Here is a 13,453-nt window from a genome sequence, read left to right on the forward strand (position 1 = left end):
TAGGGTTTTTTACCCCCCCACCCTGGGAGTTCAGAGAGGCTGAAGTGCAGAAGGGTTCTGGGAACTGGCAACACAGCAATACATTGTGGGAAGGTCATTGGTGAGACAGAAGTAGAGGACACATTGCAGGGAACTGAATGTTGTAATTAGGGCTCCCCAGACAAAAGATTTAAGAAGATCACTGGAAAGACACGTACCCAGAAAGGAGCTGCAGGATGAAGGGAGACTGATACAGAACAGCAGTTGTTTGTGTGTCCACAGGACAGTGCTGGGCTGAGACCCAGCAATAAGCTATAGAAGAAAGTGGCAAATCCCTGAACCCAGGGGAAAGGCTTTGGAATGAGCTTCTGCTTTTGAAGATCTCCAAAGACTGAAGTTTACTTTGGATGCAGGGAAAAAGTCTGCTATATATAGGAGAAAAGCCAAGGCAGTAGCTGCATCGGAAAAATGAAAGTCACAGATGCAAACAAAATATGGAAAATATGTCTTTAACAGACAAAGTCAACATCTGCCTGCTGATGAGAGTCACAGAGACAGATGAGATGTCTAAAATGTGACCCCTGCAATTAGGGAGAGGGGTTTCCTCTGCTGAATGCTAAATTCAGGCAGGTTTAGAGATGAATGAAAACTGCATGCCATAAGGGAGGGCCAGGAATAGAAAGCCTATGTGGGGGAAGAACGCTCTAGATGTAGCGAATGCATCTCCAAGAGTCTTTATCATTCTTATTTTGTCACTACTATCAACAATAATAAGAAAAGATCTTACAGAGCAACCTCCCCAATCCCTAAGCAATGCATCCAGAGATTAACGGCAGAGAGCAGTGGACAGCTCGAGAAAAGCTGTTCAACAAATGTAGAGGCATGCATAATAAGATTACTGAATTGGAGTTGCATGTTTTCAAGGATAAATGTGATATTATTGCACTGGCAAAGACATAGTGGGAATGGGGGAAAGGGTAAGAAATAGCCTGCCAGAACGAAGGGATTGCTGCAGCTGAGCTCCCAACAGGACAGGGACAAGTGAGAAGTGGAGGCAGAGAGGAGGAGAGGAAGTGCACATCCTACTTGACATGCAGATATGCAGAGAAGCTTTTTGCAAAGTGGGTGATGTCATCATGTTTTTCTCAGCCTTCAGGACAGCAAGAGAAAAATAGATGAAACCAGCACATGCAGAGGAGTCTGTAAGACGAGCAGACTTTTCCCCCCACACTCCTCTGTGCAACACTAATTGCTCAAATATTGATTGGGGAAATAACTTGTAAGGGCTAAAAGAAAAAAGGATTTATTTTCCTCCTAAGAGGCAAAAAGGGCAATGTTCTTGAAGAGTTGCTAGAAAGGTCCAGGTGATCAGAGGACTTCCAAGACCATATAAGTTAATTAAGATATTGACTTCGTCTAATTTGTTATTTGGTTATTCTGGAAAAAATGGAACAACTGCAGTCTGTGATTTTTCAGGATGCCATGAAGTCTAGTTGGATTCACAGCTAGGCTGGTTCTCCCAAGGGGCACAAATGTCTCACCAGGCAGGCGAGACACCCACAGATCCTAATGAGCTTGGTTAGTAAAAAACAACAGCTACAGGAAGGACTTCTGCTTTGGAAACCCAGGGCTGCAAACTGGATTCTGGGTGACAGAAATCAGCTGCCCAGGCTCAGCCTCGCTGAGAAAAAGAGCAATTATGATTAAAAGCCCAAACCCAAGTGCTGGGCGACTGCTAGCTGCTACTGCCCTGACATGGACACTAAGTCCCAAGAAAAAGTAGCAGTTCCACTTGGCTTATGCAGAGCTGCTTTTCTTTCCTGAGGAGAGGAAAACTACCACACAACAAATGTAATAGCTACTCCAGAAAATATCTGCACCTCATCTTCATCTGGGATAAATCCAGGCAGAAGTGAGCACCAGTGTCCTCTATGGTTAAAAATGGATGTTGTGAGTACACCAAAGTACAGGAGGAATGCTATTTAAAAAAAAAAAAAAAACAAAACAAAAAAAACCACACACCACAAAAACCAACCATCAAACTGTTAAGGAAGACTGGGAGAATGATAAAAATAAGCAGGAATATGCAAAAACAGCGATTGCAGGAAGAGGAGGAAGCATCCACAAAGTGAGTATTTTTCAGAGATATACAGGCAAATAAAGTCACAGGAAGCAGGAGAAACTGATCCTTTAAAATATCTTGTAAGGATAGAGAGAGAGACAAATGAAGGGTTTTATTTAATAACTGCCTGTTAAATATTTTTTCATTTGGTAGAGAGAGAGTCCCTCAGTGCTCAATTTTGTGCATAGGGGTTTTCCCACTGAGCAAAGGTGGGCGCAGGGGAGTACAACACAGCAAGGGCCTCCAAGTTAAACAGACTGGTGGGTGAAATGGTTTGGGTGCCTGTTGCACAGTCTAACCCTGGGAAAGGGCTGGGTGCTGCCCCGCAGCTCTATGGCACCTCACACAAGGATGGGACAGCTTTGGTTACAGCTGCGAGGGACTGCAGCATTAGAGGAAAGGAGGAAACACCCCTCTGCTGGTGCTGGGGGGTCAAACAAGGCAGCAATCCTGGGGCTTCAACAGCTGTCTGATGCCTCAGCATAGAAATCTGGAGGCTCTCAAAGAGTGGGCATTATAAAATCTGTGTTCTTTACAGTCATGTACAGGGTGAAGCATCACACATAAATAAGACACTGCTTGCCATGAGGTGGTTAGTTTAAAAGCCAGACAGATTAGTCAAAAGATACGTGTAAATCCCCAGTGGATAAAAGAGCAACAAAAATGAAGGTCTGGGGGGATTCTTCATCTCTTATTTGAATGCTCTTTTCCACTCTGAGGTACATCACATATAATTCCTTTTTTAAAAAAGCCAAAACCAGCCACAAATAGAAAACAACTTGCTCTCTTGGGATTTAACCAGACCCAGTATGACCATGAGAAGTTCTGCAGTAAGCTGTTATGGAGGATTCAGGTCAGGTGTGCAGAAAATGTTAAAATACAAACAATGCTGACAGCCATCAAGAAAGCCCACCTTGCTGGAGTGGCAGTTAGACGATGGGGCATGGCTTGGGAGGGAATGTGTTGGGTTTGGGGGAGAACCTGCATCTGTAGCCATTTTCTAGACTTCTTAAAAAGAACATGAAGGTAGCCTGCATTTGTTGCATTTGGATAGAAAAAACTTTGCACTGAGTGGCACAAGTCTGAAGAAAAAGAATAAGCAAGAGTAGTACACATTTTCCTAACAATGATTTTAGGTCCTTCAGCCACAGTCATTAAACCTCAGAAGTTTACTTTGTTCCCTTTCTACAGGAGCAGTTTGAGCTCCCAGGCCCAGTAAAGCAGATGGAGTCTGGCTTTAGGAAAGGTGACAGAAGCTCCTGGAGGCCCATGGCCTCAGCAAAAGTGCTCCACTGAACAGACAGCCGAGGAAAGCTGGCCAGGAGCTATCAGGCAGAGGCTCAGATTTAGCAAATGCAGCCTGAAAGGGAGCCTGGGCACAGCTGGTTAGGTCAGATAATGGGTCAGGCTGCCAAGTCCCTCTCCCCACGTCCTTCCATCTGAAGATGAATTCTGGGTCCATCCTATTCAATATGTGAAATTAATTCTCAGGAAGGTGATCAAAGCAAAGGGCATACTCTGGCATGAGAGAAAAGCTATCCACCAGCAGGGAGAAAATCGGATCAAGAATAGGCTTAGCATCTCTTCTGTCCCTGCCTGGTAAGCTAATTGTTCATCATGTCCATTTTCCTTGCTACACTTGAAATGAGTAGGAATCTGTGTTTGGGAACTGCTGGAATATTTGAGGTCTGAGAACATACAGCACCATTTCCATCACAGTAACGAAGTCACAGAATGGTAGCTTTAAATGGGAAGGATAATAATGCATTACCATTCACTCTCAATTAATCCACAGCCTGTAATGCCGAATGCACTTACTCCGAGAATTTTCTCAGAAAATGAAGCTAGAGTGCATTTCATTTATAAATTACAAAAGACACTTATTTGGCAAGAATGACCCCTGCTCATATACAATAAATCATGAACATCAACAGTCTCTAATGGATTTTGAGTCAGTGCCACAGACAGCAAAGCCCGGGGCCTGTGTTTCAGGATTCCAGGACTGTGCCAAAGGAGCCTTATAAATGATTAATGCATTCAGCACAGTGTCATCTGTGCCATTGGAGAGAAAAAGACATTCTGGGGCTCCGCTTGTCATTTAAAAAAGTGATAATCGGTTCAGCAGCCGACCATGCCTCTCCCTTCCCCTGCCAGAATGAGCCACTTAGCTCCACACTTCGTAAAACCCCTTCTCCAAACTTTTGTACATGCTCTTGGTTCATGATGTGCAACATTTCAATAAAAGAGAGGGAAAGAAGAAGTGTGTTTTCATAAAATAGCCCACCAAAGCCAGACTTCCTATGGGATGGAGCCAACGTTTGCATTTGCAAGTGTACATACAACAGGGAGGTGACATTGAAAAAGTAGCTAGGGCCTCTTTCTGCTTCTTTGTCATACTGTGAAGATGCAGGTATGTAGAAAATTCAAGTTTTGGTCCCTACTGCTCAGTCTCTCATGATTTTCAGTTATTCATCCCACAGTTTTCAACCTCTCCCCCTTTACTTTTGTCCCCATGGTTACTGAATCATTGTGTTCGCAGAGATTTTCCTCACTAAAGAATATGTGACTAACATGAGACAGCTAAATTATCAGAGCCAACTCTGACATTGGTTTCTCCTAACATGGATCTTATTGTCCAAACACCTTCAAATAGATCTGTTGCACTGGCACCAACTTCAGAGTAAGCAGCACTTCAACTATTGACAGAGACAGGGCTGCAGCAGTATTACACAGGGAGGCTTAAAATAGGCTGGAATCAGGTAAAGGATGAAATTCACATGATAGCTTTAGCAGACCCACAGCCTAGGAGTGCATGATACAAATATCTAGGAGATGTATTTCACCACAAAAATTTAAATTAAGCCCTGGAAGGGAAGGCATTATTTCCTGTCTAGGCCTGGGTCTAACAGTTCAAGTAGATTTCTTCTTCTTAAGAGTTTGGTTAAGCAGCGAGACACACATTTTAGCCTCAGAGAAATCTCTATTACAAAATGTCCCAAGACAGACCACTGGATAACAAGTCCACAATCTCCAGCCACAGCAAGCGGTGTATGCTGACCCACAGGTCAGTGAGGCTGCTCCCACACTGAGCACCATAGGCTGCCCCAGGGAAGATCACACCACATCCCTTCCAAACTGCCTAAAAAAAAAGAGACATCAGACTTGTCTGCATCTGAGAGGCCTTTCTCTCCTTCGCTCACAGCATCCATCCAGCCACAAGTGTCTAGACATTAAAGCAAGGGTAGCAGGACAACACCTCATGTAAGCATCATCAGTCATGAGCTGATATAGACAAGACTTGAGAAGAAGCGTGGAGATCTTACCTTGGCCGCTACGGAGGAGTTGGGCTTCTCCAGGAGGTCCCAGAGCTTTTTCCTTTTGTCAGCACAGCAAGTGTTATCAAATTCCTCCCCTTCCCTTTCCCTCAGTGTCTCAGCTTCTCTCTTCAGCTCCTCATTCATCTGTTCCTTCTTCTGGTGGTAGCGGGCCTGGCAGCAGGACTCCAGGTAGATCTCATCCACCCCCCAGTAGTCCAGCTCCTGGCTGAAAGACAAGGCGCACATCTCCTCCATCATGTGCAGCTTGCCAGTACGGTAGAAGTTCAAGATTGAGGTGAATGCCCCGGGATGCCTGTCAAAGAAGTACTCGTTCTCCTCCAGGTTGTAGTCATCACAGATCTCCATGAGGGAGTCGTGTGTGTTGCAGTCTCTGAGCTTACCCAGCCTGGTCCGTGGCAACCTGTCCAAAGTCCGCCAAAGAACCTCGTGGGCCAGCCCCCCCACATTGAGCTTGACCCTTCGGGAGCAGGCCTTGCTCCTGACGATCTCCGTGGGGTCCGGAGGCAAAGAGGTAGTAGAGCGAGATCCATGCTTATTCATCCCCAGAGGCATCGCTGGTCCCCCTCAGGCTGGACGCTCCAAGGTGCGGCGTGGGGCAGGGCGTGCGGGGGCCGGCTCTCCTCACCTCTCCTTCCCCTCCATGCCCCAGAGCTGCAAGAGAGGCCGACCATGGGTACCCGCCCGCTGACCTCCGCGCCCGCGGCCGCCTCGGCGCGGCCTGATCCACGCGTGGGGGAGCGCCCGGCCCCGCTAATCTGCTGCGGGGGCGGCGGCGCTGTCCGCCCCGGCGGTGCTGAACCGCGCTCGGCGGGCGCTGTCCGCGCCCGCGGTGCTGAAGGGCTGCCCGCTCCCCACGTGGCGGCCCGGGCGCTGCCGCCGAGCTCCCCCGGGCGGCGGCCGGGTGTCCCCCCCACACCCCCTCCTTTTCCCCGGTGCCCCCCCGCCGCCTCTTCCCGGGAGGGTCGCTTTGCACAGCCCGTCCGGGGGACGGCACGGCCCCGGGAACCTCGGCTGGCAAAGGGTTGGGGACTGCCGGCTGAGAGGGGAGGGCACGGATCTCCCCACCCCAGCACCGCTCAGCAATGCGCCTCGAAAAGCGCCGGGCTGGTAGCCAGCGGGAGGCGGGCACGTTGTCCCCCCCCAGCCCGGAGAGGCCCGGCCCCGCCGCCGGGATCTGCCGGAGCGCGGCCGCCGGACCCCGGGTGCCCCCATGACCCAGCCGGGGCAACTCCCCGCCTCGGAGCCGGCGCTGCCCCCCGCCCTGTCCAGCCGTGTAGGCTGCAGGGAAACGCGGAGGCTCTTTTATAACTCCAGCGTCGTGATTTTCCTCGAGGAAAGAGCTGGGGAAGGGAAAAGGGGGGATTTCCAGCCACACTAACGACGCACGCTAGCTCTCCGGGCTGCCCAGAGACGCCCCCCCACGCCCCTCACGCCGACCTCCGCATGACAGGGAAATCAACGAAAATCGGAACCAGGAAAAACCCCGAGGCTTCCTCGCCAAGCCGGGTGCTTGTGATAGCCCTGAGCACTGTTGCTTACACAAGATGGCACGGAGAGAAGCCCCGGCGCAGAGCGGAACGGCTCCTCCGTGCCCAGCCGGCACAGCCCCGGGGCTCGGCTCCGCTCTCCGCCGACCCCAGCTCCTCCCCAGCCCCCCCAAACCGAAACACCGCCGCTACCTCCAGGCCGTCGCTGCACACGGGGAAAGGCTCCTCTCCCTCGGCCCGCACCTACCTCCTCCTGCGGGCTCCCAGCGAGGCGGTGCGGGGCTGTGCGGGGCCGAGGGCGGCTACATCCTGCGGCGGGGCGGGCGGCAGGGGCGGCCCCGCTCGCATCCCCCCGCGGGCAGCCTCAAGGCGGAGGGATGGCGGCCGTGCTCCCGGCTGTCCACGGAGCCCGGGGGGAGGGGAAGGGAAACGAGGTAAGTCGGATCCCTCGGCAGGAAGCTTTCCAAGGCCTTCCCTCGGCTGCGGCTCCTCACTCCTGCCTACAGTCAACGCCGAAGCCGCATCTGCCCCCGCCCCCCCCCTCGCCAGACCTCTCTCCGTGCAGACACAAAGGGAAGCTCCGGTACTTCCTTCTGCTGCCTCGGAACGGAGATCAACAAGTCTAGTCTGAATCTCCAGCTTTTTCTCTGCAATTCTGTCCCGGAGTTGTTTGGAGTGAATTGGAAGTTGCGGGTGGAAGAGAGGAAGGCAGCTCCACCGTGAGCTGGGACGCAGCATTGCAGGGAAGGTTAACGCTTTCCTGGCCGGGCCCCGCCGCCCCAGGGCTGATTTACAGCGGGGGAGGCGTCTGGAACAGACCTAGCACCGGAGGGAGAGCCGCAGCATCCCTCCCTAGGGGGATGGGGATATTCCCACCATCCTCCAGCTCCCGGTGGTATCACCCGTGAAAATAGGAGCAGGGATTGGTGCCAGAATAAAAATGATGAGCAGAGAGCGCTGATAAGCCCAGCAGGGCCCCTGTGGCTTCCCAGGCCCAGCTTGCTGAGCCAGGAGCAGCTGAGCTCAGTGAGGCTGCACATCACTGTGTGCAAGGAGTGAATAGGGCCCTCGCCTGCACCCCGACAGCCCCTCCTCAAAGGGAAGCACCTGCTCTCAGGATGGTTGAGTATATTTGCAGATACAGAGAGGAAGAATAGTAGTGGACCTCTGCTGCTGATTAGGAATGTATATATAATTAAAAGGAAGATTTACTAACCTGAAAACACAGTCAGAAATGGAGAAAAGGGTGACTTTCCAGGCAACAACACAGCATTCAAATTATCTCACTGCCACTATCCTTCTTGCCCTCCTCCTTCACACCCAACAGGGAAAATGGACCTCACCAGGAGCCTAGAGCTCCATTAGCAGCATTTAATGGGTACATTAGCATCACTTAATGCAGTTCACCTGCTTAGGCTGGTGTACCAGAGGTACACAGCAATACTCATCAGGCCTTTTTCCTCTTGCATTGATTGGCTATGGCTCTTGGACTCTAGTGACAATTCTTACTACAAGGTTTCAGAAATAGTGTCTGATTTTATGTGATTAACTAGGGAAGAAGACTCTCAGTGCTGCTTTTCACCACTTTCTATGCTTCTCTCCCCAGCACCCACCTGGGTCCCATTGGTCAGTGCACGCAATGTCAATGTTATACTATTATATTTGGTGTTTGAATGTCCACATCTTCCTTAGAGATCACTTCCCGAAATCACAAACAGTGTTTGTTTTTCTCCAGTATCTCAGATACTGGATTACATTTCAGAATTTCTTACAAGGAGAAGTGAGCCAGTACCTTCTTTTTGTAGATGAGAAAATTAAGATATAGAAAAGCAAGATTACCTAGAGGGGAGGTGAAAGGAAGAATTGGGATTAAAACCTGTTGACCAGCTTAATCCCAGCCCAGTACCCCTCTACTGAAGTAGCTCCCCCCACCCCATGGACACCTTCAAGCAGTATCCAGAGCACTTCAGTTTTCCTCTTACTTTCTCATCATTTTACCTCCAGACCCTACTTTACTCCTCTTACTGCAGAGATGAAACTCCCCTGATCAGGGCTAGGAAGCTAAATCTGTTAATGATTACAAAGTGCTTTGAAACTTCCAGCTGGCAGGTGCTGTAGTAGAGCAAGTTATTTGTTTTTTAGCACTGGCATCCGGGACACATTATCTCCCCTTGTGACAAATGCAGGCCACTCTTCTGCAGGAAGGGGATGCTGGCAGGGAAAATGACAAGTAGCCTAATGCAGGAAGATGCATCAGAATCAGTGCAGTTAAATCACTGGGAGAGAGGCAACTTGGGTTTATTAGCAGGGCATTTGTATCTTCCTGCATCACTCTTGCTACCCTGCCAATGTCATTCACGTGTTCTGCCAAGAGGCTGGAGAACCAGCCGCGGAAGGGGGCATGTGCAGGGCCAGCATGGAAACATAGACTCCTCCACAGCTGTGTGCTCACATGTCCACCCACGCCATCCTGTCAGAACTGAAAAATCATACTGGAGTCTCAGGTAGAAGCTGCAAGAGGGAGCCCTCCCCAGGACAGACCCTCCAGCTGGCTGTGCCTGGGGTGATGCAGGAGTCTGACAAAAGGAGAGGATGTTTCCACCCCCAGGACGTCTGTTCCTGCAGTATTTCTCGTCCCATGACAGAGAGTTTGTCAGCAAGGGGCAGTGCAAGCCTGAGGATGCAGAAATGTGCAGCCTGCTCACTCTTCCCCAAGGTTATCTAACCCACTCTTGGTTTGGATATTCCTTTCAATTGGTATTTTTGTGCCCTGATCTTCTGCAAACTTTATTTATGGTTTGTTATTTCCACAGCCTGTGGAACTAGTCAAATGCTTGAATGCGGTCCGTGGCAAACCCTGTTCCTTTCCAGGTATTATAGCACTTATTGACAAGGAAACACCTTATAGCCCAAATGCTTTAGAGGAAATGTGCAGAGTAGGGGAAATACATGTTCTCATGGGCTTGCAGTCAGTGGTATATATGTATTTGGATCTCACCTGCCAGGCAGAAAAGGTCTGTAAGACAGTATTTGCTGTGCTACAACATGACAGGGAAATAGGCTGAGCCTAAATGTGGAAATATCCCTCTGCTGATCTGCAGTGACTCCTCTGCCTGCATAAGGAAAAGTATCACATCTTCACAAACACCCACGCCTATACAACAGTCTGGCATCTTCCTGTCCATCCTGCAAAGCAAGAGAGGCAGCTGATTTATATCATTTTACTGGTCACAAAAAAACAAAGGGCTGTGAGAAAAGGAAGGCTCCTCGCCCATAAACAAGCTCTGAGCCCTGTCACAGCAATGGTATGTGGAACAATGGGTTTCCAGCAGAGATGGGCACAGCAGCTTTGGTGGCCCACGAGTTTTGGCTGGTTCCTGATGCTGAGGGGATGTTGAGTTTCACATTCTAAAATGAGATATAAGATGTAACAATAACCCATATTGTTCTTTCAGCCCAAGGGCCTTGAACTTGTCCTCGTGAGTGGAACAGTCACACACAATAAGCTGTCTCCATTGAGTGTTTCCTATCATGTCCCTTTAAGGATTCCCTTAGTTTCCAGGGATTTTCATTCTAGCCTAGAAACACTTTGGATACAATGGAGATTTTCTTCTATAGTCCAAAATCCTTTCCCTTCAATGGGAAAAAAATTTATCAGGTTCCTTGGCAGAGATTCATAACAAGTGTTGAAAAGTGCAAAAAGAACTGAGATACGGTGTGGAGTGGCTTATGCTACTGGGAGCCCAGGAGCATGGAAATACTGGAATACTAGGGAAAATACTGGAAGCAGCCAGCAAAATACAATCCAAAAGTGAATCTTAAAGAGACAAGGCTCTCCTCAAAAAACCCAGGCAGAGCTTGGATGGCAACATCAGCAGCAGCTGGGCTCCATCCTCACGTTCTCCCTTGCTGGAAGCCCCTTTCGGAGGAGTTCAGCTGGAGCTGCTGACCTACGCTGCTGTGGGGGAGTGGGCTCTGGGTGCAGGGGGGAAGCCTTGGTAGCCATGACTTTCCTGGCCCCTGGACTGTTCCCCCAGCATGCTCCACCATTCACTCTTGCCCTCTACCAGCTTTTCTTCTCACCATGGTAAAAGAAAGCCTTTCCCAAAATGGTTATGTATATCTATAAGTCCATAACAGCTCATTGGTCCAGAAAGCAGGACCTGACCTCTGCCACGCTCTCTGAGTCCTCAGAGAAACACCAAAGGATCTGGGAGGGTTGAGTTGCTGGACTCAATATCTACAAAAGTGGGAAATGGAGGGAGGGAGGTCAGAGAGGTTTCAGTAGGGACCAGAGAGCAAATTCCCCTTGGCAGAGGGCAAAGTCTCTGAAGACTGTCTCAGCTATGGAAAAGACAGGTGAGGGCAACCCTCTGTCATGTTTGGAAGGTCAGCAGCCACACAGGGACCCTGTCCTGTGAAGATCTGAAGTTTCCAGCTTACCTAACCTTTTCAGATGCATTTTGAAGTCCCAGGAGTGCCCAAAGTCCTCCTGTTGCAGGCAGGCTTCCCTCCCTCCTGTCACCTTGAGGAGGGGCAGACCAGAGTTGCATCACCACTTGCCTGGCACCACTCTGCAAACGGCTCTTAGTGCTTAGTCAGCCTTGGGCTCCTTTGGCCTTCAGGAAGAGGGCAGGAAACACACCAGTGCAAATTAGTTATCAGAGAAGCTTCTGGTTCAGGTTCCCAGAAAGCGCATTCAGAGCCATCCCCCCTTGACTCCAGCTTTCTGCCCTTCCCAGGCTGTGCATTTCCTCCCGCACATCTATTAAGTCTTCGCTCTGTGCTCACTGACCACAAGCACACCCCACAGCTGCTCTTCCTGTGGTTGGTTCCATCAGACCTACCTGTCCTCTTATCTTGGTGAGGATGAGTCTGAGGGACTGACTGAAAGCTGTGGAAGTACCAGTCTATTCCCTAAGGTGTCTAGGTGTGTAAAACATCACCTCCTGGCTGCATCTGTCTTGTTCACACTGGGTTTGAGGCCAAATATAATTACTTCAGGGAGGAAAAATGCACAAATTTTTCTGCTGGTTGGAGAATGAAAAGCCCCCAGTGGACCAGTTTGTTCCTGGCACCCACCTGCTAGGGAATTTGTAAAATGACCTGAGAAATTAATTTTCTCCTACTTACCAACACTATAGGCCAAATCTTTGGGGCCCCAGGTCCCTGTCCTGCCCAGGAGGGAGCGATGGCATCATGACTCCACCAGCCCCTGCACCCCACGGAGGGGCTAGGGGGACATTTCACCCTCCTGGCTTGTGCTGTTCAGGCAAGGCTGGCACCGATGGAAAAACAGCCATCTATAATATGTTATCTAACATTAGCTTTAAGCACTGAGCTCTATAAAGCAATTTGACTTGCTGTGTTATTCAGCAACTGTGGATTTATTAGCCCCTGAAGGGCTGGAGGCTTGCACTAGTCACCTTGCCACCAGTCAGGAGAGAGGGCAGCAGAGCTGGAGGGGTCAGCCAGTCTTTGCAGCGGTGGAGATGTGACCTCTCTCTCACAGGTGTGACCATCCATGCAGCTTTACACCTGGCTGCTGAGGACTGCAAGTGGCCCTGCAGCCGTTCACCTTTCAGGGCCTGTGGCACACCAGCCCCACGCTGACTGCAGGCAGACTGGGCAGTATTTTGGGAGAGACATCCAGGACGTAGATGAAGTCTCATTCCCAGGAATTCATGGGCAGGAGGCCCTGCCTGCCCTCCCTAAGCTCCTCACATGGCTGCGATCCCTCTGTCAGCTGGAGGAGGCAGCTAGGCTGCAAGAAGGATCCCAGCCATGGGGGGAGCTTGCATGCGGGGAAAACCCCTTGCACAGCCAAGCAAGGGGCTGCAGATGTGGTGGGGCAGCTGCTGACACAGACAGCGAGGTGAAGCCCCAGCTCTGAGCAGAAGACATAAGTAGAGATGTAATGGGAACTAGACAAATAGCATTGACCCTGACATGTTTGCCACCAGCCCTACGCGTTACACACAAGTCTCTCTGATTCAGAGGTGGTGGGTGCTGTTTCTCTCTTTGGGTTGGAGGAAACCTGATTGCTTTAACCAGCATTTGGAGAACCAGCGTGTTGCAACAGGCAGTGAGGAGCCCTCACCCACCACAGAGGGCAGGAGTGCTGAGAAAGAGCAGTGCGGGGAATGACGAGTCCACCTTCCTCTGATAGAGAATATGCCAGCTCGACTGTTTCAGGAAAGGCTTTGGCAGCAAGACCAAGCAGTATAGCAAGCAGTTGGGTCTGCTAAAGACCTCCCCTGTACCAACCCCTGGCAGCATCTTCCCCACGCAGTTGAAGCGAACACAAGTGAAGTTGCAAAGGAGCCAGGGCTCCAAAGGTGACTCCAGGATGTGGCTGCTCACAGCATCTTCACAGCAGAGGAGGAAAAGTCAGGTCCTCTAGCTAAACATCTTCCACCTGAGCATGGAGAAACTGTTCCCTGATGTGGGGAGATGGCAACAGATAGCCATGACCTGAACATGTTCCTGTTAGGATTCACTCTTGCCTCACAGCTGCCCAATTCTCC

At 50.3% G+C, this 13,453-nt stretch overlaps 1 protein-coding gene across 3 annotated transcripts in view; it reads right to left on the reverse strand.

Moving 5' to 3' along the window:
* Positions 1 to 7,692, reverse strand: part of KCNB1 (potassium voltage-gated channel subfamily B member 1) — a 134,491-nt gene extending 126,799 nt beyond the window's left edge. Inside the window, exons 1-2 of one of the 3 annotated variants that reach the window (XM_032993644.2) lie at positions 7,478 to 7,692; positions 5,425 to 6,090 (exon numbers count right to left, since the gene is read on the reverse strand). In XM_032993644.2, coding sequence (XP_032849535.1) covers positions 5,425 to 5,991 — 567 coding nt within the window. In that variant the 5' untranslated portion in view covers positions 5,992 to 6,090; positions 7,478 to 7,692. Of the gene's footprint in view, positions 1 to 5,424; positions 6,091 to 7,118 lie in introns of all 3 variants that reach the window. The other 2 variants (XM_032993643.2, XM_042800828.1) reach the window with 2 other exon arrangements.
* Between the last annotated feature and the right edge of the window lie 5,761 nt (positions 7,693 to 13,453).

The sequence above is a fragment of the Tyto alba genome, unplaced genomic scaffold (assembly GCF_018691265.1).
Source record: "Tyto alba isolate M040663 unplaced genomic scaffold, T.alba_DEE_v4.0 Super-Scaffold_33, whole genome shotgun sequence".
NCBI lineage: Eukaryota > Metazoa > Chordata > Aves > Strigiformes > Tytonidae > Tyto > Tyto alba.